The sequence below is a fragment of the Ammospiza caudacuta genome, chromosome 23, assembly GCF_027887145.1.
Source record: "Ammospiza caudacuta isolate bAmmCau1 chromosome 23, bAmmCau1.pri, whole genome shotgun sequence".
Lineage (NCBI taxonomy): Eukaryota > Metazoa > Chordata > Aves > Passeriformes > Passerellidae > Ammospiza > Ammospiza caudacuta.
The window spans coordinates 8,950,217-8,976,294 of NC_080615.1; the positions used below are offsets into that span (position 1 = coordinate 8,950,217).

At 55.2% G+C, this 26,078-nt stretch overlaps 1 protein-coding gene across 2 annotated transcripts in view; it reads left to right on the forward strand.

Moving 5' to 3' along the window:
• Positions 1-26,078, forward strand: part of ZBTB16 (zinc finger and BTB domain containing 16) — a 53,269-nt gene that overhangs the window by 9,831 nt on the left and 17,360 nt on the right. For both annotated transcript variants that reach the window (XM_058819084.1, XM_058819085.1), the window contains one exon: positions 17,663-17,760. In XM_058819084.1, coding sequence (XP_058675067.1) covers positions 17,663-17,760 — 98 coding nt within the window. The remainder of the gene's footprint in view (positions 1-17,662; positions 17,761-26,078) is intronic.

Below are 26,078 nucleotides of genomic sequence, written 5' to 3' on the forward strand. Positions count from 1 at the left end.
CAGCTCGTTGCCTTCCAGATTTCACTGGAAGTGTCTTTGGCTGTTCCGTTGGTTTCTCAGGGCTTTGCTGTCCTGCAGGAACAGAGATGGCTGTGAACTCAGGCATCACCTTTACCTGTGAGGGTGATAAGGCTCTGGCACAGCTTCCCAGAGAAGCTGTGGCTGCCTCATCCCTGGAAGTGTCCGAGGCCAGGCTGGACAGGGGTTGGAGCGACCTGGGATAGTGGAAGGTGTCCGTGCCCATGGCAGAGGGTTGAAATGGGATGAGCTTTAAGGTCCCCCCCAGTCTAAGCCGTTCTGTTGCCACAGGTCTGGAATAGGATGTGCAAATAGTAGCAGAAAAGGCTCCCTGTTGGGGGGAGGCACAGAGAGGATGTGCAGGGGGTGCTCGGTGCAGAGAGACCCTGCCAGCGGCTCTCAGGCTGCGTGAGTCGGGCTGCCAGCGCGCGGCACAGGCAGCGTGGTGACGGATCTTATCAGGGCCGGGCACGGCTGCGGTCACGGCCGGCTGCACGGCGCACGCGAGCGGCCCATGCGTGGGAGAGATAAGGGCGAGCGTGTGTGCCCGCCTGGCCCTGCACCCACGGCACCGAGCCCCTGGCAGAGCCTCACTGACCCTGCACCCGCAGCATTGCATGGCACCGAGCCCCTGGCAGAGCCTCACTGACCCTGCACCCGCAGCATTGCGTGGCACCGAGCCCCTGGCAGCACCCACTGCTCAGCCCCGCTGCAGCGCCGCCGGCCCCACGGCACCAGGGAGGGTCCCGGGTGGTCGGGGCACAGAGCCACCAGCCCACACCCCAGGGAGGGTCCCGGGTGGTCGGGGCACGGCACAGAGCCGCCACCCCTCGCACTTGGGCCCCTTTCTGCGAAACGGCCCCGTGCTCAGAACCGAAACCCTCCGCATCTCCCGCCCACCTCCCCCGCTACAGGGTGCTCTGCTGTTTGTACCAGGAACGAGGTGATTTCCTCTTCTCTTTCTTCCTTCCCCCTGTTCGTAGAAAAGATGCCAAGTGCCGAGCGCAGGGCAGGGCACTCCTGCGAGTAAGAGCAGTGACCAGAGGCGCTTGTCACATGTGAAGACTCTTTGGGCAGCTCTGCCCACACTGCCCCTACCTTCTCTTACACGAGTTGTGTTGGTGGGAACCAGAATGTGCAATGAAACTGCTTCCCTGTAGCAGAAAACCCGCTTCCCTGTAGCAGGAATCATCCTAGGAGCATTTTAACTTGGGTGAAAACCTTCCCAGTGGAAGAAAAGTGAAAAGTATTTGATTTTGCTTTCCAGTTTCCTGTCTGCTCCTTGGGTGAGGGATGGGGAAATGCTATCCTGACTTTGCCATGCCTCCCCTAGCCTTTGAGTTCATCATCACCCTGACTGAAGGGCAGCATTTGGTTGGGTTTTTTGGGGGGGAATTTGGGATTTGCATTTCTGGGGCTGTGGGGAAGATTGCAAGTAGGGCAGGGCTATAGGAAATGGGTGTTGTGGTGGGAACTGGGCCACTGGCAGCTCCCAGCCTGCAGGGCGCTGAGTCAGCAGTGCCTGAGAGTGGGGCAGCACCCAGGCTGCCAGGGGATGCCCCCAGACCCACCTGTGGGATTCCCCCAGCCCAACCCTGCCCACGGGTCTGGGGAGGGACACTGGCATCTCAGGATGCTGAGGCAAGCGCCTCTATTGATTTCTGGCTTCTCTGACCCTTTAGCTGGAGGCAGCTCTTCCCTCAGCGTTGAACCAAATGTAACTTAGAGTAGTGCAGAAATGTTTATCATCCTTCCCTTGCAGCAGTGAGCACTGTCAATGCATTATTTAGCAGGGTGGGCTCTGTGGCAGGCTGCCCTGGAGCGGGGGCCATGACCAGGCAGCACATGGGTGCTGGGGCCTCTCGTGGGTTGTGTGTTAAGGGTGCAGGCATCGCTGGGAGGAGAGCTTACACTGGACCTTGCGCTGGCAGAGAGACCAGTCCAGCTCTGCCTGGCCAGAAGATGGGAAGGGAATGGCAGAAGAGGGGACCGTGGTGCTGGGGGGCTGAGTGAGGGGTCACAGAGATGGGCATCTCCTGAGGATGACACTCAGGATGCTTCTCACTTCTCCCATGGTGCCATTGCCGCATGGTGGGGCACCAAAGGCTGGGCCAGTGGCACCGCTGGCAGCTGTGCCACATCCTCCTCTGGCTGGAGGTGGAGAACAGCTCAGTCCCTCATTAGCACCTTTGTTGCCAAGTGAACGAAGCGGCCGTGCACGGCGAGCTTCCTGCCAGCAATCCGTGTGTGTGTGTCGGGGAAGGGCCCTTCCATCGGCACCGGCACCGTCACCGCATGCGGCGCTGCGGCACGCAGCCACGGAGAGTGAGGTGCCAGAGCTGTGCTGCTCGTGCTCCTCCTGCTCTGGGGACTGTGTGCTCTGGGGACTCAGGGACCATGTACTCCAGGGACCATGTGCTCTGGGGACCCTGTGCTCCAGGGAGCCAAGGACCCAGGCACTGTGTGCTCTGGTGCCCATGTGCTCCAGGGACCCAGGGACCCAGGCACTGTGTGCTCTGGTGCCCATGTGCTCCAGGGACCCAGGGACCCAGGCACTGTGTGCTCTGGTGCCCATGTGCTCCAGGGACCCAGGGACCCAGGCACTGTGTGCTCTGGTGCCCATGTGCTCCAGGGACCCAGGGACCCAGGCACTGTGTGCTCTGGTGCCCATGTGCTCCAGGGACCCAGGGACCCAGGCACTGTGTGCTCTGGTGCCCATGTGCTCCAGGGACCCAGGGACCCAGGCACTGTGTGCTCTGGTGCCCATGTGCTCTGGTGCCCATGTGCTCCAGGGAGCCAAGGACCCAGGGACTGTGTGTTCTGGTGACCGTGTGCCCTGGTGACCCTGTGCTCCAGGGACCGTGTGCTCTGGTGCCCATGTGCTCCAGGGAGCCAGGGACTGTGGCTCTGCTGCTCCCTGTGCCCCGGGCAGCCCAGCTCTGCCCCAGCAAAGTGCTGATTTACCGTGTGCCCGTGCCGGTCATCCTCCAGGTGCCACCGCTGTCACCTGTTGCACCAAGGGCTGCTGCTGAGGCAGCCCTTCTGCTCTGGTTTGCGGCGAGTGTATTTTCAATTACCTCTGGTCACCTCTCACACGGCGTCTGCCCTGGCTGTCTGGGTCAGACATGAGTTAGCTGCAAGTGTCACCGTGTTAAAGGGAATAACCGTGTCGCCTTGGAAGGGATGGTAACGATGGATGTTAATGCCTGTGGAACGACAGCCTGTGGCAGCACTCATTAAACAAGACTCCATTTGGATTGCCAGATCCCTTTGATTCTTCCTGCATTATCTTCTGCCTCATCCTGGCTCTGCATCCCGGCACTGGGGTTTTATTATTTTATAGGAGCTGTAATGTTCAGGCTGTGCCATGTGGCAGTGGTCAGTGTGCTCTCCCCACCATCCTCCTCCTCCTCCTCAGGGTGCTCTTCAGCAGTGAACAGAGAACTATTTGGTTGCTGGAGCAGGTGGGGGCTTCTGCCTCCAGATGTGTTTTGCAGCCAGAATATCCCATGTTTAGGGGTGTTTGTTGGAAAATCCATAATATTTGTATTAGCAAGAAATGGTTTTGTCATTTTCAGTGTCTGTTGCTGGTTACGTTTCCCTGTGTGTATAAACTTTGCCTTTTCCTTAGTAAATAATGCCAGGGAAATGAGGGTGAAAAGCATCATGACTGTGTGGGCACAGAGATGGGGCTGTCCCTGCCCTGCTGCCTGTCCCAGCCCAGCTCTGGAGTGGCCAGGCATTCCCAAAAGGACGTGCAGAGCAGCCTGGACGCAGCCCCAGCTGCTGACACTTCCAGCACAGCACTGAGCTGCCCACGGGGAGGACCAGCTGGGGAGCAGGAATGGTGCTGAGCATCATTTTCACCCGACATATTATTGCTCTTGCCAGAGCAGATTTGAAATCTATTTAACTTTTCAGTGCCCTGTACCCCCTTAAACGTTTCCCCTTTAAAGGTTTCCAGTGTGTTCTCGCTGATGGGTTACCTTTTCTTTCCCCTTGGGCTATAATTAGTGTCCTTTACACAAAATTGCCTTAGAATTGGATTTGAAGAAGATAAGAATCAAATTACCAGTATTTATCTTGAAAATTCCAAAAGTTCTACTGAGAGGTACTGTACAAGAAGGGTTTTTAAAATATTGTGCCCTGAATACACCAACCTCCCGTGGATCCCAGGATTCTCCTGAGGGTCACATCTGCAAAATACCTTGGGATGCAGAACAGGGCAAGGAGGGAGACAGGGTGGTTCTGTCCCCACCAAAGCCCTGCTGATGGGCTGGGGAGACGGGCAAAACACCTCCCCAGGCAGGTGGAGATGCTGAGTCAGGGCAAGGATCTCCCCTCCCAGTGGGTGACTGGATGCAGGGTGGGAGCATTGTCTCAGGCTGGGCTTTGGTTTTGGCTGTCACATCTGGTCCTATCTAGGCTGGGGAGGAGAAGCCTTTGAAATGCCACCCCTCTCCCATTTTTCCAGGCTCCCACCTGGGGTCCCTCCCCACTCTGACAGGCAGCTCTCCGATGGTGAGGCAAGTTGAGCACCAGAAAGGGATGAAGGTAATTTTGGTGGGCTCTGTTTTGACAGAAATTAAGCATCTGAATTTAAATGAAGGAGATGGAGAGCCCAGGCAGCTAAGACTATATTTTCATAGTATAAGCAGTTGCAGAAGAAGATTAATGGCATCTGTGTAAACACTCCATCGCAGCAGCAAGGGGCTGGGGTTTTTTTAATAGTTAGAAAATACTAAGGATGGCTGGAGGCAGGAGACACCGTGCTTCCCTTCTGCTCACACCTTCCACCTCCCGGTCCATCCCACAGTAAATATTCCAGCCAGCCTCAGCCCCGCTCTCCCTTCTCGCAGTAAATTACATATTAAAGTAGCCTGGTAACTGAGCACCGGTTGCTGCGCGATAAGCTCGGGGAAATCGATATGTTTGCCATGTGCCTGCTTGTTTATGACACCTGCCTGCCGAGCAGTTGAGCAATGCTCCGCGGGCCCGGGCTGCGCTCACGGGAGGGGCTGCAGCAGCACCAAAGCATTTTTTTGCTTCTCAAGTGAGAGATATTGCCCAGAGCTGCCTGGCAGCATCCTGCCAGGGGGTAAAATAACAGCAGCGATGATCTTTGGTGATGCAGAGCACGGGGAGGCAGTAGGATCAGAGTGGGGGTCACAGCTTCATTCGTTTTTGGGGCTTCTCCAGCCCCTGCAAAGGTTTCTGCTCTGGTTCCATGTGCCACCTGCATGGGTAGGTGTGGGAGCAGAGCCCAGGCATTTACACGCTCATTTTGTGCACCCGGCGCAGGGAGGCAGCTGCCCACACACAGAGCTTGGCGGGTGGGGTTGGCATCTCCCGAGCTCTGTGCCACGAGGCAGGGGCTGTGCGTTCCCCCGAGTGACACACAGGACGCGTTGGCTGCATCCCAGTGCTCGGGATGTGCCCCAACCCCTCGGTCTGCCAGCAGCCAGCCCAGCTCCGCTCATGAACAGGGATAGCCCTGGCTGAGAAAACTCTTCCCCTTCTCAGCCCAAGAGTTTGGGTGCTTTGCCTGGGCAAGGGTGGGTGCCTGCTCACGTGCACCAGTGGGGCTTTGGGGTGGGAGCAGGCATTTTTTCTGAAATCCCAACTCAGCAAGCTGCAGTAATTGACCTTTTGACCCAGATATGAAGTTGGAAGGTAAAAGATACAGCTTGCAAGTTTTTTATAAAACTGTTGACCTCTCACAAGATTAACTCAGAGATAATAGTAATTATCAACAGTTTATGGTGGGTCCAGTCGATGGTGAACATTACCTCCTGCCTAAAACTGAAGGTCGGTGTTTTACTGCAGCAGAGATAACTGCCACGGGTGTTCACACTGCCATCGGCCAGTAAAAATCCCTGTACAGAGGGAACCCCTGAGTGGAGCCTGTGGGTAAACTGACCCATGGGATGGGTCAGTGCAGTGCCCAGGCAGGGGCTTGGGGATGCTGAATGCCTCAGGACGGAGCACACAGCCTCCCTGGCACTGTGCTGGCACACCAGGACAGCGGCTCCCGTGGCGCACTTGGATCAGCAGAGTGGGCAAGGAGAGGCAGCACCCTGCTCCAGAGATACACGTCCTCTTCCCTAGCTTTTGATTGTGTGCTTTCACTTTTTATGTACAAGAGATTGTCCATTTAATTAACTCGAGAATGCAATTTCAAAACCACTAATGCTTTACACATGACAGCTTTTAAAACACAAGTAGTGTTCCAGTCCTGCGCCACACTCCCTCTGCCTCTTCTGGGTTGTTTTGGAGACAGACATTGCCTCCCAGCAGACCCTGATTCTTGAACAGGATTTGAACTGATTTGGGGTGTTTGATCCTGGCTTTGCCTTGTTGGTGTGCCTGGGCTGGCAGGAGCTTCCATAAGCAACAGCAGCTCTTCCCTCCATGTCCTTGTCTTTCCCTGGGTGTCACCTGTTAATCTCCAGCCATGAACTGTGAGCTGGAGCATCTTTTCTCTGGCACTGGTGAGCAGGCTTCATTTATGTTCTTTAAGCCATGGTTTATCTTTTTTACCTTTTTTTGGTAGAGCTGGTTTCTAATAGATGTGCTTCTGTGCACACCCTCACTTTTGACCCCTCACCTGAAACACCCTTCAGCTTTTCCAGGTTCTTTAGTTTTTACCAGGCACATTTAAATGGATGAGGTGTGGGGATGCTGCAGATGCTGCAGAGGCTGGCCAAGTGGATGCAGCATGGTCAGTCCAGACAGCCTATCCAAAATCTGCCCACCCTTGCTGGTGTGAGACCCCAGGGTGCTCTCTCTGCAGCCCCCACCCAGCACATGGATGGGCCCCAGAGCCAACCCCCTCACTGCTCCATCAAGGGGAGCTGCAGGTGGCTCTGAGGAAACCCCCGGTTTTCCCTCCCACGTGCCTTCCCCCAGCCTGGCACAGGGAAATCGGGTGGGAACCTGCAGGCAAGGCGCTGCATTTGTTGTTAAAAACTTGCATGCACCATCCCCACCCCCCCCTTTTTTTTTCCTGCTTTTTTTTTGTAGCTTAGAAACCTCTCTTTGTGGCAGAAGGCTGGGAGGGTTTGAATGCCACATCCCGGCGTAGGAGGCTGACTGGGACCATACGGCTTTATCATTCATTAATTCCTGTGCTCATTCATCCCCCTATTTAAAGTTCTCTGTAAAGACGGGAGCTACAGATGGTCTTTTGGTACCCGCTTTAGCCGTCAGCCCTCAGCCCTGACAAAGGGGTACAGAGGGAGCAGCAGAGTGTACAAAATATTTCCAACCATTAGAAATCGAGGTCTCATTCACTGGCAGCTCCTGTTTTGAAAGGGAATTTATGCAAGAGCATCGTAACTCCTGAGCCAGAGCATGGCCAGGAGTGGGACTGCTCTGAGGGGCATCATCAGCTGCTTTTGCCTGTGGTAATTTGGTGCCAGGTCACTGTTTCCAGCTTTATTTAGGAATGTATTGCTGTTAGACACCAACATCACGCTCTGGGTGCGGGAGGCAATGGCCAGAGTGTGCCTGGCAGGGATGCTGTGCCTCAGGGATGCCAGGGCAGCTCGCGCTGCCTGGTGGTGTGTCCTTGCTGTTTGCTGGCACAGCGGCCACCACGTTCCCAGCACATGGAGGGTTTATGTGTGGTGACAATGGTGTGCTGGGCTGGGGATGCACTGGGGCCGCAGTGCTGGCAGTGACACCCGTGACACCTCTGCCTGCCCACGCCCCAGTCGCCACCCGTGTTTCAAGTCCCACAGGGGATGCTCGGGGCTCCCACTGTCCCTGTGGTTTTGCCCCCAGGAAAGGTTTGCAGGAGGGCACTAGGGCTGTGGGGATGCTGGCACACAAGGGGGTGAGAGTTGCACCCCTTGACAGAGGAGGAATTGCCAATATCATAGATATTGTGGAGCTGCTGGGGCACACAGGGGACTGGCTGGCTGCTGCCAAGGGGCCTCCAGACCTGATCCTGGGCACAGCATTCACTGGCATGAGCCATCCTTTCTTCAGAAAAGTTGGGACCAAAAGTTTTCTCATGGAAAAACCAAATTCTGCGATCTCGTTTTTGCACATGCTGTGCTTAAATATTAACACCAATTGAGCAAATTGCCTTTTAACTGCCTTTATTTGCTTTCATTAACGGTATAATTTAAAAGCTCCCGAATTTGCATGGAACCTGTTGTGCATGTTGGGGAGGGGGTGAGGCTGCTCATAAATGAATTAATGGTGAGCAAGGCTCCTCGGGGAGGTCCCACGGTGCCAGGATGGCTCAGCAACGCCCGGCCTCGGGACGCCGCGTACTTTTGGCCGGGGCCACGGGGAGTGGAGCGTGTTGTCAGTGCTGGCGTCCCGCTCGCAGCTTGGCTCGCCAGGAAGGTATTTATTTATTTTTCATCAAAACATGTTGTACACTGAGCAAAACTAATTATGGAGAGCTGAGGCAGCGTCTTCCTGTCGGTGCGCTGGCGCTGGACCCGGTGCGGGAGGGTGAAACTGCAGGGAAGGCTGCCGGTGCCACGGCTGGACCCGGTGCAGGGCCCTGCAGAGCCAGCAGCATCTGCCCACGCAGCTCTGCCATGGGGTGACAGCTCCAGCTCGTCCCTGGGCACAGATGTTGGCGTGGCTTTGGGAGCAGAGCCAGCCCGGACACGGTGGATGCAGCACAGCAGCCCCACGTGCTGCTCCGTGCAGTGCTGACAGCTCTGCTCCAGCTGTGCGAGCTCCTTTGACGCTTCCCATTTCCACAGTCTCTCCCAAAAATACGTGTTCTCCAAGGGGAATTGTGCAGTTGGATGGGCAGCAGTGGCCCCAGTCCCTGAGCTGCCGAGGTGCTTCCCTTGCTGCCATCTCCTCTTCCTTGGGGCTCCCCAAAACCCAGTGCAGTGCAGATTTGTTAATTTGCTGCCTTGACAAGGTGCGTAATGTTCACTTCCCAACTTGTAATTGGAAATAATTAGTTCTTTGTCCTCCCTGGGAACTCCCGAGGAGGCGGCACAGACCTGGGCAAAGGCATGGTGCTGGCAGAGGACGGGAGGAGACCAATCTGGGGCTGGAGAAGCATCTGGGGAATCCAAGTGGAGCCCGGCATTTCCAGCCTGTCCCAGGGCATCTCTCCTGCCGGAGAAGGACTGTGTAACAGCCCAGCGTTACAGTTTCATTCATCAAAGACACTTCCAGTGCCCCCGTACAGCAACACGGCTGCTGCGCCTGTCCCTCGCTGACAGCTCCCTAATTCATCTTCTCAGGGAAGGGGAGAGAAGATGCTGCTGCTCCCACTCGCACTGCCAGTGCTGAGGCCATCGCCCGTTCTCCCTCCCAAACTTCTGAAACCCAGCCAGCCCAGCATGAGGAATACTTTGGGAGACTCTCTGGGAGCCCGTGAGCACAGGGCAGGCAGCGTGCTCAAAGCAAAGGCGAGACCCGTGGCTGGGCTCCTGCATGCTTGGGGCTCTCCCATCCCCTCTCCAAGGCAGGTGTCTCTGCCCATCCCCAAAATACAGGCATAAAACCCCGGTGTGTGCCAAACAGTCACATCCCAGGAGCCCAAACCAGCCCTCCAGAAAGGCACGTGACAGTGCGCAGATCCAGGCGGTGGCAGGTTGGAATTGGGCATCCTTAATTCCAGCTACAAAAACACAATGTTTTGGAGTTGCTAATAATAAGAAAGTGTTTTCATCAAAGCTTTATTCGTCTGTGTGCTGACATCTGGAGAGCCAAGATAGATATTTTCCTTAAGACTGTATTTCCAAGCCATGAGCTCTTCCCTGGCTGTTAATTAATCCTTTGTAGTTTAGCGACTGATGAAATCATGACTCTATGAAATTTTAATCCTTGCGCTGTATAGGCACAGCCGACATTATCAGAGGACCCCAGGTGTGTGCTTGAAATTAGTTTGTTGAATCTCTTGCATATTTGATTACCTTATAAAACTCCTCAGGATCCAGGCTGCTCATGGGAGCAGCAGCAGCGTTTCCCTGTGGTTTGTGCCCGTTCCCTGGGCAGTTCCCAGGCGGGTGAGCCGGGGCAGGAACCAGGGGGGCACCAGGGAGGGGGCAGCAGCATCGTCAGCTCCATAGGGAGGTGAGGGGTGGGAGGCACATGTCCCCCTCATGGAACAGAGCAGCCAAGCTGTGGATGGATTCCATCTGGCACCTGGGGGCTGTTCCTGCTCCCTGAAGAGGAGCTCAGTGCAGGGAAGCAGCTCCTGGCCCATCCCAGCTCATCCCTGAGGCAGCTCTGGGGTACCACCCTGTTCCTGATGCATGTCCAGCCTTAGCCCTGTGGTCAGGTCATCAAAGAGAGTGGAAATTAAAACAAAATTCCCTCTACCCTAAAATTCTCCCCTTCATTTAAATTTCTCTGTGCTCCAGCACCCCAATAGCATATCCACTTTCCCCTGTCTCTCTTCTTTTGGCTCTGTGGGGACCTTTGCCATTTCCTGGGGGCTTCAGGAGCTACAGGCTCCCCCTTCCCTGGGGAGCAGCAGGATGATGCTGCCTGGACCATCCCAGGACTGTTGTCTCTGGAAAGCATCCGATGCATGATGCTGAATCCTTTTCCTGTGTCACAGAATCCCAAAATGGTTTGGGTTGGCAGGGCCCTTAAAGCTCATCCAGCTCCAGCCCCCTGCCATGGACAGGGACATCTTCCACCAGCCCAGGCTGCTCAGAGCCAGGTGTCCCAAGCATGCTGAAGGTCAGCAGGAAGGAGTGGCCGAGGCCAGCACTTTGCTGGTGCTCCGATGGCACACATGCTGCTACGGAAACCAGATGATGAATATATTTTTAAACTTGGAATCTGTGAACCGCTTATTATTTCTGAATTAGGAATCAAAACATCTGCATAATCACGCTGCTGCTGCGGCAGATGTACTCAGCGAGAAGGTCACTTTGCTGTTTTGTGGAGATCTTGTGTGACTCAAGAGCAGCAGCTCCACTGATGCCTCTGACACCCGTGTCACAGATCTGGATGATTCCAGAGCAGCAGCTCCCGTGCTCTCCTCTGACACCCGTGTCACAGATCTGGATGATTCCAGAGCAGCAGCTCCCGTGCTCTCCTCTGACACCCGTGTCACAGATCTGGATGACTCCAGAGCAGCAGCTCCCGTGCTCTCCTCTGACACCCGTGTCAGGTCGGCTCAGCGCCGTGCCCAGCGCAGCCCGGGGCCGAGGCTGCCCAGCGCAGCTCCTCTCGCAGAGCTCAGCGCGTCACTGTCACCAGATGCCCCAAGAATGGGGACAATGATTTTGGAGGGCGGTCAGCGCCGGTTATTCCCAGCAGGGCCGCGTGCATCGCCACGCGTTAACCCCTCGGTGACGGTGGGGGATCGCGGAACTGTTCACATCAGTCTCCATCATCCCGAGGTGCAGCAGAGATGCAGGGCTGATCCCGGGGCTGGCAGAAGCTGCTGACACCCGGTGCCATCCCTCAGTGCACTTTGAGTGAATTGTGCAGTGGCTGCATTCTGAATCCCCTTCTGAAAGCTGCAGATCTCAAACCTCTGGACCTGTGGCAGCATCTGTGCCCCCCTGTCCTACTGTGATGGACAGGGGAAGCTTCCCACTGCGACTGCATCCAAGAGATGCAGCTGATGGTTTCCCATCCGTGCTGTCCCACCTCTGGCAAACCCATGGGCCCTCTTGCCTGGGGGTCTGGGACACACAAAGGGAATGTTCACATGGATAAAGCTCTCTCCTGGGGAGTTCCATTCAGTAACAAATATTGAACACAGATCTGAAACCAGGGCCTTGGAATACATTTTGAAAAAAATCTGTATGCTGCCGTTTTTGCTGTGGGCAGTTTGTCTTGTCTTTTCCCAACCCGTGGAGCTGGCAGCATCGTTCCAGTGGGATACTGGAGCAGCGGGTGGGAGATGCTGCTGCACGTGCTTGGCCCAGGCCAGCAGCAAATTTTGAGAGTCGTTGCCCTTTGGCAGCATTTGCTCACATTTGTTGTGGACAGGCTCTAAAAAAGATTGGAATTGTATGTTGGGTGTTCGTGGCTGGTTCTTGTCAGGTAAGGCAGGACAGCAGGATCCTTTCCTTGGCTTTTTTCAAAGGGGAAGTGTTGGCATCATGTGGAATGATGTCACTCCGCTGCATCTGGTTTGAACTCATAAATTAGCTCATGGTAAGTACAAATATTGTACAGGCAGGGAATTTCAGTGCTCTCTATTGATAGCTGTCCCCTCCCCCTGGTTGGTTGTTTGGGGTTTTTTATATTAAATCATTCAGAAATAGTAAAATCTTTATTTCCAGCTTCTGTAAGATTTATTTATTTGTTTGTTTATATTTAGCTGCAGTGGTGGTTTGAGGGCAGGTTTTTGGTTGGGTTTTTTTTCCTTCTTCTTAATTTATTAAAGTGAAAGGAAGGTCTCAGCTCCCTTCCCCCTTCCCTGTGCCCTTAATAGCTCTCCCTGCTATTTTAATCCTCTGGGCTGGGAGCTGAGGGCAGAGCGGTGACTGCAGGAGCCACCAGGACCAGGGCCCAATCCAGTATCATCACCAAGGGTTGTAAATAGCCACATCAGGGGCAAAATCGCCCTCTTGGCAGCTCAGGTGTGGTGCTGGTGTCGGAGGGTGGAGAATGTGGGGTTTGCTGCCACTTGGTGCCCGCTGACCTTGGCTTCCTGCTCTGTCCCCACTGGAAATGAGATGTGGCACCACTGCCTTAATCTTGATAAAATAGATCAGGGATGAATCAATTTCATATCGATTTACCTGGGCAAGGGAGACACCATGGGAAAGGGGGTGGCAGGGAGGATTTTTGGGGAATGCAAAGTGGCGCTGGTCCCGTTTTGGCTGCCCAGTGTTCAGTGCATCACGTCTGGCTGGTGGCTGCCCCTCGGGCAGGGCACCGCTGTGATGGCCCAGTGTAAATAAAATCAGAAGGCTCCCATAAAACTCCCTTATTGCTGCAGCACAAAGTTAGAACCACTGGAGGTTTGTGCTCCCTGGCACTCGTGTGCAGCAATGAATATTTTATAGGAAAGGAAATACTTAGTGTCTGAATCTTTTTATAGCTCTGACACTCCCATGGGTGTGAGTTGCCCCTCGGACCCACACCCTTTGCCAGCACTGATGGGGCTGAGCCCCTGCGGTGTCCCCCAGCCCCACAGCATCCTCTGGTCCCACTGCCCACAGCATCTGCCAGCCCCACACCCCGCAGGAGCCCTGTCCCATGGCATGGCGTTCCTGGGAGGTGCAGGGGAACAAACCAGGGAAATGCACAGGATGGATGGGGGAGATCAGTGGGCTGAGGATCTTGATCTGATGCTTGGGCATTGGGAGACGCAGCAAAACCACTGTGGAAGTCCCAAGTGCGGATTTCTGTAGGGACAGGACTCTGAGCACCACACTCTCTCGTGTTTCTGCCTGGCTTTAGACTTGTCAGGACTCTGCTGTTTCTCTTGTGCCATGCAGCCTCCCGATTCCCCCACTGCGTTTCGTGTCCAGAACATGGATCAGGCAGGATCCATGGGCAGGGATGTGCAAGCCCTGCAGCCGTGGGTCTCCCATGCCAGGCTGTTCCAGCCCCACGCTGCTCCAGGCTTTGTCTCGGGGCTCGCTGCTCCAACAGGTACCGAGTGAGCCTCAGCTGCACCGGTGCCTTTCCTCGGCAGCGAGGGGCTCTTGCCTTCCCTCGGTAGCCGGCCACCCTGCCAAGCTGTGCCCTGGCCCGGAGATGACAAAGCGCCCTTTAGTTAATTGCAGAACGGATCGCCTGGAGTTAAAAGTTCTGATTTATATGACTATGGCTCTAACTGCTCAATAACATGGGCCCGTAATCTACTTTCATTTCAAACAGAAGGGTGATTTATGGGGCAGCATGCCGCTTTAGCTCAGAAATGAGGTGTTCAACATATGCTCTGTTGACATAAATTTGGAATTTATCGCTCCTGTCAAAACTGCCTGTTGGACAAAGGTGCGCATTAAGGCAATAAATGGCTTGGAATAGTTTTCTGTCAAATTTCCTAACCATTGTATTCACTCTGTTTGAGGGGAAAAATACACACTTAAAAGTAATCAAACAGCCAAGAGCCATGTGTCTTTTTCAGCACAGAGGGAGGGGAGGGGAGGGGAGGGGAGGGGGTCTCCCCTGCTTCCCAAAAGGGGTGGTGGGGAGGGGCTGGGATGCAAGAGTTCCTCAAGTAAAGAGAGCAGAAGGCTGTTTTAGGCAGGGTTTTAGGCAGGCAGAGCAGAGATTCGCTTGTGGTGGCAGTGGGACACTCGCAGTGGTCTTTAGGTGCCAGGACTGCACCCGTGCCCATGCCCAGTGTGCTCCTCCAAACTCCTGCACCCTGCCAGGCCCTGCCAAGCCCCTGCATCCCCGAGCACTGGTCAGCGGCGTTTGCCACCGAGCCCGGCCTTTTCACACAGAGCACCCTGTGGGGAAAACTCATAATTTTTACACCACGCAGTCTCGCTGGAGTCGCCGTGCCTTTGAAGTGCTTTTTGTGGGGCATTTACAGGCCTTTTTAATTACCGGCAGCTTGCGAGGGGCCAGCCTCTCGCCCGGCTTTTGTTTGCCGGGCTGGGCGGGGAGGGGGGATCGCTGGGCTTGCATTCCGCCTGGAGAGCCCTGGCCAAAGCCTGGGCTGGGGCTCCTGGGCAGGGCTGGATCCAGGCCTGGGACTCTGTGCCACGGGCATCCCTGTTGCCCTGGGCATCCTCATTGCCCTGGGCCACCCTCTGTGCCAGAGCATCCTCGAGTGATATCTCATCACCTGGAGGCTTTGGCTGACTTTGTTTCCATGCACTTCAAGTGGGACATTGTGTAGGAATGAGAGGAAAACCTTCTTTTTACAAAAAAGGCACTTTTCCCACTTGCCTCTGCTCTCCATCCCATGGGCACCTTCTTGGCTGATGTGCAGGAGAAAGAAGCACAGTTGCAGCCTCATGTCAGAATAATAAAACATGGTTTATCTTTTGGCACGGAGTTTGGGCAGCGCTGGCATGTATTTTAACGCCCTTCACTCCCCCGCCCCCTCTTTCTGGAGGCACAACTTCAGAAGCACATATTGATCTTTCCCCTCAGATCTTAACAGCCCGAGCAGCCGTAATACCTTGCTTACATCTGCCAGGTTTTTGTGCAGTTTTGCAACATCTCCTTAATCCGGCGAGCAGAAATAGAACGTTTCAATCATATTTCGCTACCGGGAAATGGAGCAGATAAAGCTCTTTAAGACCCTGTTGAAAGGGACCGTGCAAGATGGCGAGTGATAAGAACGTCCTAGAAGCAGGCGCTGAGCGGAAAACTTTTGTTGCCACAGAAATTTGTTGATAGAGATATTGCAAGTAAATTACTCTCTGAGCACCCCTGTGCCCCGTTGAAACAATGCAGAGAGGATGTGATTTGGGGACATGGTAGTGCCCTGGGCAGCGGCAGGTGGATTTCCAGGGCAGTGTGACACCAGTGGGGTTGGGGGTCTCCTCATTTCCTTATTTCCCCACTCTGTGCTGGGAAAATGGGAGAAGAGGTTGAGCCAGCCATAGGTTTGGGAGATGCAGACGAAGGAAGCTTGTCCTTCTGTTTCTCTGTTTCTTGAGAACAACCCCAAACCTCCATGTTTTACTTGAACTAATTAACCGGTTAGACTGTAATTCAGGGAAAAAATGTTCTGGCCTCAGAAGGGGCAGTGTGGACCCACAGCATGACGTGGGTCTTCCTAACAAAGTGATTTTAGCCCGGTGCAGGAGCGAGCACAGCCCAAGCCAGGGAGTGTGACAGGCATGTCCCAAATTAAAAATGCAAAATGAGAAGGTTGTCACTTATTGAGCTGCTCGTTGGCAGCGGAGCCCTGTCAGGAGGCTGGTGTTTTATTTATTTTTGCAAGGCGGATAAATCCTTTGGATTGTAAACCTTCTTGGCCTGAATTCGTGCATGACTCCTAATCCTCTGCTATGACACAGTGAATTCAGGACAAGCCTGATTAATAATTACATTATACAGCAAAGTTGAGAGTTGAAACAGCTCCTGCTCCTTCCCTTTCCCCCTCTGCTCTGCAGCATTCACTCACTGCTGGACATCAGGGGTGATGCTCAACTCTTCCCAAGCTGGTGTTCAGTATCCTGCAGGGTGGGATGTGGGGCTGGCAGCCAGGGAACAAGCCTCTGAGCCCCATGGGGCAGGGCTGGTTTGGGGCTCTGGCTCTCTGCAGCAGTGAGGGGTGATCCTGTTGGAGTCAGAGCAGCAGCTGCTTTGCTCCAATAAAACTTACACCTCAGGGGAAGTGCAGCAGGAGCTCGCAGGCACATGATCCTCGCAAGCCTGCACAGCTGGGGCTGAGCCCTCCCGCGAGAGGGGCCACATCCAGCCCTGGACAGGACCACTCCTGTTTTGTCTTTGGCAGCAAGGCAATAGAAATACTCTCGTCCTGCTGCAGCGCGATGATAGATGGTGGCTGCGAGCAGAGGTCAGCACACAGCTATGGGCTGTGTTACTCCTCAGCACGCACAAATACTTCTCTGTTTACAGCATCCGATGTTGAAACTTTGCACATGCTGCTGCCCCGAGTCCTCCCCGCCACAGCCACAGGTCTGAGCAGCTCAGGGTGACCGAGAGCAGCAGCCCATGCGTTTGGGGCTCAGGGGCATTGATCAGCTGGCTATGCAGCACAGAACCAGGTGGCTTTGCAGAGTCTGTTTGTCACCAGTGGAGGTGGGGAAATAAAGCACCAAGCCCCCATTCCACATGTTCTGGTCATTGTGTCCCTCCGTGCCCCCTTGGCAGCACAAGCTGTTGTGGGGACCGAGCCTGAGGGTGCTCCCCGGTGGGAGGTGGGGGCTGAGCAATGGTTGGTCCCAAAGGGGAGGGGAAATGGGTCTGGGGGGATGCCAGGGGCAGCAGCAGTGTCTTGGGAAGCAGATGGGATTGGGTTGGTATTTTCAGGCTTGGGCAGTGCTCCTTTAATGCTGCCTCCTCTAAAGATCATTCCGCTTGGTCCAGAGCTTGGTCACCCAGAGGTGGAGCATCGATGTCTTCACAGCAAGGAACGGGCAATAATGCAGAGTCTGGCCACCGCGGCCGAGCCTGGCACCCGTTGCTGGGATCAGTGCCTGTGGGCAGTGCCCTGGGCAGAAAGGCCCCTCCAGGCAGGATGTGGGGGATGCTGAGCCCCCCGTGGGGTGGGAGGCACACTCGGCGTTGTGCAATGCTGCCGGGGCGTAGCTCGCTGTGTACCTGGGGCTGCCAGGAAACGGTGAGTGGCATGTTTCCTGTTTGCGAGCTGGTGGTTCTGTTTGTTGCTTGTGATTTGTGTCATGCCGAATTTGGATGGAAATTGGGATTTGGTTAGAAATACACACAAACAACCTCTTAAAGTGGTTGGGGTTTTTTTTTGGAGTACAGTGCCTTTTTCAAAAGCACTCAGAGCATGGGGAAGGAGTTTGCCAACACAGATTTTGCCTTAACTCCAGATTTCAGATTTATCGAGTTTATTAAAAGGCTCCAACAATAGCAACAATGACAAACACTGGTGGGGAGAGGGTTGTCTCCTCAGTCCTGGGGAGTCACGTGGGATCCCCCCATCCGTGCCCTCCCTCTCAAGCCAGCTCTGACTCTGGGCAATGTGGGGGCTGCAGGAAGCATCAGGCAGTTTCTGGGTGTTGTTTTGGGTCACTTCCCCCCGTCCCAGGACTCACCCCTCTCTGTTCTTCCCTAGGAAGCTGCACAGTGGGATGAAGACGTACGGATGCGAGCTGTGCGGGAAGCGGTTCCTGGACAGCTTGCGGCTGCGAATGCACTTACTGGCTCACTCAGGTGGGTTGGGAGGGGCTGCTGGGCTGGGCATGGGGGTTGCTCTGTCTGTCCACCCAGGATGCTGTGGCTGCCCAGCTCACACGTCTCCTCTACAGCAGACACGTGCAGCGCCGGCTGCACCCTTCCCCGGGCAGCGCGTTGCAAACTTGTTCTCCAGTGCCCAGTAATTTGATTTATTTAAATTTTCTTTTTTGGAGTTTGTTTTCAGTTCCTTAATTGTGGAAATATTTTCCAGACTAAGCAGCTTGGAATAACAAACTCTACATGCCACGCAGCTACTCATGGTCAGCTCTGCTTGTAGCGTGAGCATTGTTTCCACCTCGGGCCCCCGCCGCAGGTTCGTTAGCAAAACTGCAGAATTAGGCGTTCTCTGACTAATGAATCCAAGTAGCAGGTTCACAGGCTGCAGGGCCTTTAATTAAATAGATAGGGGAGGGCTGGAGCACTGCACTGGAGGGAAGACTTGTGCTCTGCAAGTCCATGTCAGCTGATGTTCCCCTTGGGGTGCAGTCCTGGCAGAGCTGGGGGTCTGATGTGGGGACCTGGAGACAGCCAGGGGACCCCTGGACCCCAACACCATCAGGAGTCCTTGTCCTCCTGCTCCAAGGACAGATCTCTGGGGGGTAGCAGGTACTGTAGTCACAGATCTGCTTGCACGTAGCTTGGCAGTGAAGCTGTATTCCATTTTAAATGCTGTTATACACTTTTATCTGTATATTATTTTATATTTTACCTGTTTTCATTTCTTTTTCCCCACTTCCTCTTTTTCCTGGGGTAGGGGGGCACTTCGTCTGGCCAGTTGCTGCTTTCTGATGTTTGGTCAATAGTCCTGACCCCATTCCCATCCCACTGTTTTTTGGGCCAGGACCAGCTCCTCAGGGTGGCTGCAGACAGTAGCAGGTGGCTGGGGTGGTCCCTGGGATGCTGTTGCCCCTGAGTGCTGGAGTTCAGATGCTGTTCCCCCCCAGGCCCGGGGCTGAGGATGCTGCTCCCCCAGCAGTGGCACGCACGGCTTGTGTTTGTTATGGTCGCGCTGGCTCACAGCCTGTCCCTGGCAGGCAGCCAGCTTTGTGGGTACAGTATGTACAGTGAACGCTGAGCCAAGCTTGTCATCACACAGGATTAATTTTTTTTTTTTTTTTTGTAAATCCGGCGAGGACTGGGGGGGTGGGGAGAGCTCTGCCTCGAGCTCGCAAACAGCCGCTGCAAATTCCAGCGCTGTTATTTATTAAAGCAGGAGACCTTTGCACCTCTTGCCTCGCCTCCCCCCGCCGCCAGCCCTGGACGCGGGGAGGTTATGCTGGAGCAGTGCAGGGCTCGTGTTCAGCCCTGAAGGCAGCTTTGCCTCCACACCAGTGGACCCTGTGTTTAACTGTGAGTTTGCAGTGGGATGGCTTGTGTCCCCTGGCACCCTTCTCCAGCCCCGGTGCCAAAGGGCTTAAGGGGGTTAACATCTGCAGTTTCCCCATCGAGGTGTCGATGGGCTATGGTAAAGGTTCCTACTGAGGACCTGGTTGGGGAGCAGCCCTGGGGGCTGTGGTGCTCTGTGGCAGCCTGGGCTGAGCACACGGTGCTGTTGTGCCACAGCCTTGCAGGTGCAGGGTAAATACTTGGCTCCATGTTGACTCTCAGTATAAAGTGTAAATGTAAAGCCTTTAATGCCATGCAGAGTCTTTCCCTACCTGCTGCCCACACTGCTGGCAGACAGACTCTCAGAGATCTCTGTGGCTGGCATGGAGAGTTGCCCTTCTCCCAGAAAAGCAAATTGTCAGCAAAGGTGAGGTGAGAGACCCAGCTTGTTGGTTCTGTGGTTCAGAGCACCACTGGTTTGACCAGGGAGGCTGATCCCAGCACTGCTGCTCCCTCAGTTGCATCCTCGCCAGAGCTGATGCTCAGTGATGCTCATTCTCAGCCTGGGGTGCTGGTTACTCAGCACCTGCTGTGAGCTGGGTTTGTTCCCCAGGACAGGGAGGAGAGGGGATTTCTGTCTGTCCCCACCAGCAGAAATGGCTGCTGTGGAGATGGCTGTGCTGCCCTTCTCCACTCTGGGCTGGGAACAGTGGGAACAGCCGATAGTGTGCAGGGATGCTCATGGGCAGCATGGGGAACATACAGGCAGCAGCCCTGCAGACCCCTGCCCTGTTGCTTCACACCCTCCCTCCCCACCCAAATACGCTCCTCCACCATCAGGAGAGGCAGAAGAAAGCCCCGAGGTCCTGTTGGGGGATGGACGAGCTGTCCAGGGAGCAGGGGCTACCGGGGGAGTGGGGTCCAACGTACTGGTAGGGATGGCACCTCAGACAGAAGGGCACGGCACATCCACATCCCACCCTTGCCTCTGTCTGCCAGTGGAAGGAGAGGGGGCTCATCCCGGGCCACCCACCCCCAGCGAGCATCGAGCATCGCCCCGTCCCCAGGCTGGTGGGCTGTGCGGGCTGAGCGGGGCTCTGCGGGGCTGTGCGGGGCTCTGTGGGTGTGCGGGGCTGTGCGGGGCCCTGTCCCCCGGCGGGTGGGCTGTGCGGGGCAGTGCGGGCTGTGCAGGCTGTGCGGGGACATGCGGGCTGTGCGGGGCTGTGTGGGCTGTGCGGGGCCCTGTCCCCCGGCGGGTGGGCTGTGCGGGGCTGTGCGGGGCTGTGCGGGGCTGTGCGGGCTGAGCGCGCTCCGGTCCCCGCGCCCCGGCCGGTCCCGCGGCGCTCCCCGGGGACGCCTCCGCCCCCCCGGCCCGGCTGGCCGGCGTCCCGCGCTCGGTCCCGGGTGATGTCAGCGGCCTGCCGGCAGGTCTGGATGTTCTGCCAGCGTTCCCGCGTTTATGATCATCCGCAGATGTGCATCCAAGAACACACTGTACCCACAGCAGAAATTAATGCAGGCTTGACTGCCGGCCAAGCCGCGCACACGGGGGAGAGGAAGAAAGAAAACAAAAACTGTTTAATGCTGTTTATAAATTATACACTGGCTGATGAAAAATACATTTCTCTTAGCCCCCACCCCTCCCCTCCCCATCCTCTCTGCCTCAAGAGCCTGAACTGAGACCAGAAAATTATGGTTTGCTTTTTAGCTCCTGTTTTGGCCGGGTTCCTGGACCTGGCCGCTGTGTTGAAGCCAGCTTCTTGCTTCTCCCCGCCCTCACCTGATGAAATACGTTTATTTTTCACCCACCGTCTCTCACCGCTCTCTTGGTTTGGCTGCCCCTTGTTATTGACATTATTGACATTATTGACGTTATTGATGTTATTGAAGGTGGGGTGCAGAGCGCGGTGCCAGGACCCCTCACGCCCACTCAACGCATCCCGTGTCCATCCATCCCTCACGATGTCCATGGCCATCACTGCCCACCTGCTTTCTGCTGGAGGGGGGAAACTTCCCAAACTTCCCCCCAGGCGGTGGTGCTGGAGACCCTCCTCACTTGGGCCGGGAGGCAAAAGGGGCAGGTGCCCCCCCGTCCCTGCCCACCCCTCCCCGCACGCTCGCCAGCCATTTACGCCGCTTTTGTGTTGTTTTTAATACCGCTAATGTTTATCATTTGCCCAACAGGCTTGACAGATTTTGTTTCCTGTCGAGCGGCGGCGGTGGCGGAGCCCCCCCGGTTGCCAAGGAGCCGCCTCCCCGCACCGTCACGGGCTGATTTGGTATTCCGCGCGGCGCCCCGCCGCATTTCTGTATGCAAGACAAAGTGTTTTGATGGAGGACGATTGCAGGAGTGTCTGGAGGCTGTTTGGAGTTTTATGGGCTGTGCAGTACGCGCCGTGCTCGCTCGCCGTGCGGGGCTGCCAGGGATGGGGTCTGTAATTTTTTCCCTGTGGAGAGGATGCTGCTGGAAAGAGTGGCAATGGCAGGGGCAGCAGGAAAGGGGGTTGTGTAAAAACCTGCCAGTTTGGGATCCCAAGTCAGTTATCATCATTAATAATTTTTATTACTAATTTTTAATGCAAATGCTCCCTGCTCCAGCAGTCCCTGTGAGGCGCAGGGGTTGGTGGCACTGCCTGGCCAAGGTTGGTGATGGTGTTGCTGCTGACCACCACCTCAGCCAGCCCCAAGCCCCTGCTCCATCCCTCCAGCTGCTTTCCCAAGGCTCCCCAGGGCAGCCCATGCCACAGCATCCTTCTCAGACGAGTTTCTGGCACTCCGGCTCAAGGTCCCTCCCCACTCTGTGCTGCCCACACCTCACTTTTTCTGATATTAGTTATCACCTTTCCGTGGCACTTTGGGAAGCAGGAGCTGAGGCTGACTCTCCAGGCCTGCTCTGCAGCTCTGTCTTTTTTAAGCCCTTCTTGGGTTTCTCTACAGTATTTTTTTAGCACAGAGATTTTCATGACTTGTCTCTTCCACTTGGGTGAAACAGGGGAGAAGGGAAATAACAATAATGATAATAATAATAATAATAATAATGGCAATAATAAAGATCCGAAAGCGGCTTGATGTGGGCAAAAGAAGAAAACAAGAGAATGGGATAGAGAACAGGCTAAATTTAAAATTGTAATTGGCTGACTTCCACAGGCTTGCGGGTGTTTTAATGACTCATAATAACTTCATTTAAAACCAGCTGAGCAGAAAATAGATTGGAGAGGAGCCTCAGGCCATTATGGATTTGTTTTTTTTTTTTTGACAAGCTCTGTTTTCGGCAGCCAGGAAGGCACTCGCAGAGGGCTCGGCTGCTGCGCTCCCCGAGTTGGTGGTCTGCCCAGCAGAGATTGTATAGAAGCTGGGCTGGCTCTCCTCTTTTTTTCCTTTTTTTTTTTTTCACTGATTAAAAATAGATGCCTTGAGGTATTATTTTAGCATCACTGTGGTTTGGTGCTTTTTTCTTTGCACTTCTGATGTGGTAAACGGAACATAAATAAAATTGTTTTTGAAATTACTGAATTAATTAGGTAGTAAAGCAACGGCAGTGCATAAATTTTCTTGCCGATTTTTTTTTAATCCATATTTCCCCCCTCACATCTCCATCTTCTCACCAATTACAGCCTGTTAATAATATACAATCCCAAATTTTTATTAATCGCTTCTGCTGAGGGAAGGGATGTCACATTCTACTGATGGGGCCATTGTGCCAAGCCAGCAGTGGGGCAGGCTGGATCCTCCCCCACCCCTCTCCTCACCAATTTCCCATCTTCCTCCTCCCTTAGCCATCTTCCTCCTCCTCCAGAGGTGCTAGCAGTCCCTCTTTTTCCTTTATTCCTTCTCTTTTCCTGAGCTAGAGCTCAGCATGCCTCTTCCATAGCCCCACGGAAGTTTCTCCTCCCCAGGAAAGTAATGAAATGATGGGCATTGGGAGGGACTGTTGGGGTGATGGAGGATAACAAGATGAGCTCTGTCATCCAGCCCAGCGAGCTAGGCCTGGCTGGTTGGGAGGGAGCTGCAGCCCCTGCCCATGTCCTGGTCCATGGGGCACCCCACTCCCAAGAGTCACCGTGCAGCCCGGCAGCCTGCTCCCTCACATTTCTTGGAGGGGAAATTAAATAATAGAGGCTCAAAAAGAGCTCCAAGATCATGAAGTCCCGCCTGAGTTCTGTCCCTCCTCGTGGCTTTGGGGCCCTGCAGACCTGGGCAGCTCCAGCCTTGCTTGGGGGGCGCATGGGGCGGCAGTGACCGCGCAGGATGGAGCAGCAGCAGCTCCTCGCCCGTTTGCAGCAGCGACCTTTATTAGGCAGGGGCTGTAAATTTGCTTGTGCGGATATAAATGTACGGCAGGGGGCTGGTGCCAGCAGCAAGGCTCGCGCCGAAACACGGCCGATACTTGGCAGCACGCGGAGTCCTGTCCCAGCCCATCGATAAGATCATCTGCAGATATCTGTGCCTTGTAGGCGATACGAGGCGCTGGCTAAATATACCCTGCCCAAACCTGCGCCGATGGTTTCTGTTTAAAGCAGGGAGAAAGGGGGGGAGAAGAGAGCCGTGCCATGAGCTCCGCTTTCCAACGTGTCCTGCTCCCTTTCATAACAAACAGCAAGCCGTGGTGGTTTTTTTTCTGAGCCCTGTTATAATAAGCTCAGATGTTGGATGACATTTTCCCAGTGACTCACATAGTAAAATTAACCTTGAACTATTTACATATTCAATCGCCGCCCTCCTCCTCCTCCCCCTCCCCGCCGGCGTGTGTACATTACAGGAATTCTGGCTCCGTATCAGTTTTTTGTTTTGCTGATGAGAAAAGAAAAAAAAAATTTTAAAAAGAGGAAAAAAAAAAACAACCTCCCCCCGCCTGGAGTACACATCTACTTGAGGGAAAGAACACGCAGTCCTGGCCTTTGGAAATTGGCAGGCGGCGTGCTGTTCCCGCGCTGATAAGAGATACTGTAAATAAAACTGTACGGCAGCGCCTGCTGTAAATGCCCCGCGTCTGTACTCATTGTTCTGACAGCTCCGGCTTTTTTTGGGTCCGCTGTTTTGGTACACACTGTGCTTCCTTATGTAAGCCAGTGCGCCCGGCTCCTCCCTGCGTTCGCCCTGTTTATTTTCGCCTCGCCAGGAATTTTTCCTCCCCCCGTCCGCCCGCCCCCCAGCCAGATGCTGGCTGCCTTTGCCTCCCCGGGCTGTGCCTCCCTCGGCCCCTGTGGCCACGGCTTGCGAAGGGCACTGGCACGTCCCTGCTCCCGCTAATCCCGTGTGGAAATGGGGGCAGGCAAAGCAAGCCCTGTGTTGAGCAGGACCGTGCTCGTCTCAGCCCGCGGGTGCAGCGAGCCCCTCGAAGCGCGGAGTGCCCGGAGTGCCCGGGGGGGCACGGTCGGGAGGGGCACGGCCCGGGAGGGGCACAGCCCGGGAGGGGCACAGCCCGCAGGGCACAGCCCAGAGGGGCACAGCCCGGGAGGGGCACAGCCCGCAGGGCACAGCCCGGGAGGGGCACGGCCTGGGAGGGGCACGGCCCGGGAGGGGCACAGCCCGCAGGGCACAGCCCGGGAGGGGCGCGCACCAGCAGCCGCCCTGCCCGGGCAGAACCTGTTGCTGCCGCAGTTGTTGCATCCTCCCGGATCGCGGGTCGCCACATCCTCGTGGATCGCGGCGCTGGGGCCGGCGGAGCTTCGAGCGGCGATGGAGAGCCATGGAGAGCCATTGCCTTGGCAACTGCGGGCTGCGCGCTGCCCGCGCCGAGCGCCGGGCGGAGGGCGGCCCGGCTGCTGCCCTATCGATCCGGCCCCTCGCTTCTCCCCATCCCGCACCTTCAGGGACACGCTCCGCACTCCCCCTCTCCCTGCGGTGCCTGGAGAGGGCACCCCCCGGCAGCGCCTTACCCCAGTGCCCCACATCCCTGCTGGCGTGGTCCCCTGGCCGGTGGCAGGTGCGAGGGAGCCGCCCCGGAGCACCCCAAAGTTTGGGTGTGTTTGCCCCTTGGGAGCCGCCAGCGGCCCAGGTGCACTCGGGTTGTTTTGAATGCAAACTTGACATCGCAGCGAGGGCGGCGGGGAACAACATATGCACAGTAAACAGGCAGACTGTCATATTGATTAACAGATGAGACCTCTATTATCGATCAGCTCTTGGCGAGAAAATTTATCACTTTTAATTTCACCGCTGCCAAATATTTCTGCCTGCGAGCCAGCCGTTACCGAGACAATTTAAAGGCAAAGGAATTCTCTTTTCCATGCATCTTGTGATACCTCTCTCCCTGTCGCCTTCTCTGCCCACCTTTCCCCAGACCCCACCCTGACTGTGGGATGGAGGGCTCGGTGGGGTAGGAAGGAGAGGGCAGAGGCAATGTGACCCCTGAAAATGGGCAGAGCAGCATTCTGCGAGGCAGTGCCCCCACCTTGAGTCCTGCTCTGGAACATTTAGCTCCTCACAACAGATGAATCAAACCTTGAAATGGGGCCGTGGCTTTGTCCCACAATGCTGTTGGATATGGTGTGTCATTAATCTGGTTTCATCTAGAAGTTACTTATCTGCTGCTGGGCATCCTGGGTTTTTCCTTGCCCAAACCAGCAGCACATTGATTGTAATTTTCTAAGAATTGCCCCAAATCCCACATCTCTTTCCAATAGTCTGAGATGCCTCTGAGCTTCTTGCCCAGTTGTTGCATTCCAGCCACATCCCTCATCAGGTGCATCTTTGGGTACCAGCAACACCAGCCACGATGGGAAGGAACAGGAAACCAATTGCAATTGGATAAGTTGCAGTGCTAATGAAATGCATTGATATTGTAATGATTTTAAAAAATAATAATAATCTTTTCCTGGCAAGCAGCTCTGTATTTTGCTGTGATGTGCAAGGAACAGGAGCACAGGGCTGAATGAGGCACTGCTTTAGCTGGCTGTACAGGGGCCATTGAACATGAAACCCCTCCATGCACGGGAGTGTTAATGGCAGCAGCAGCGTGCAGGTGC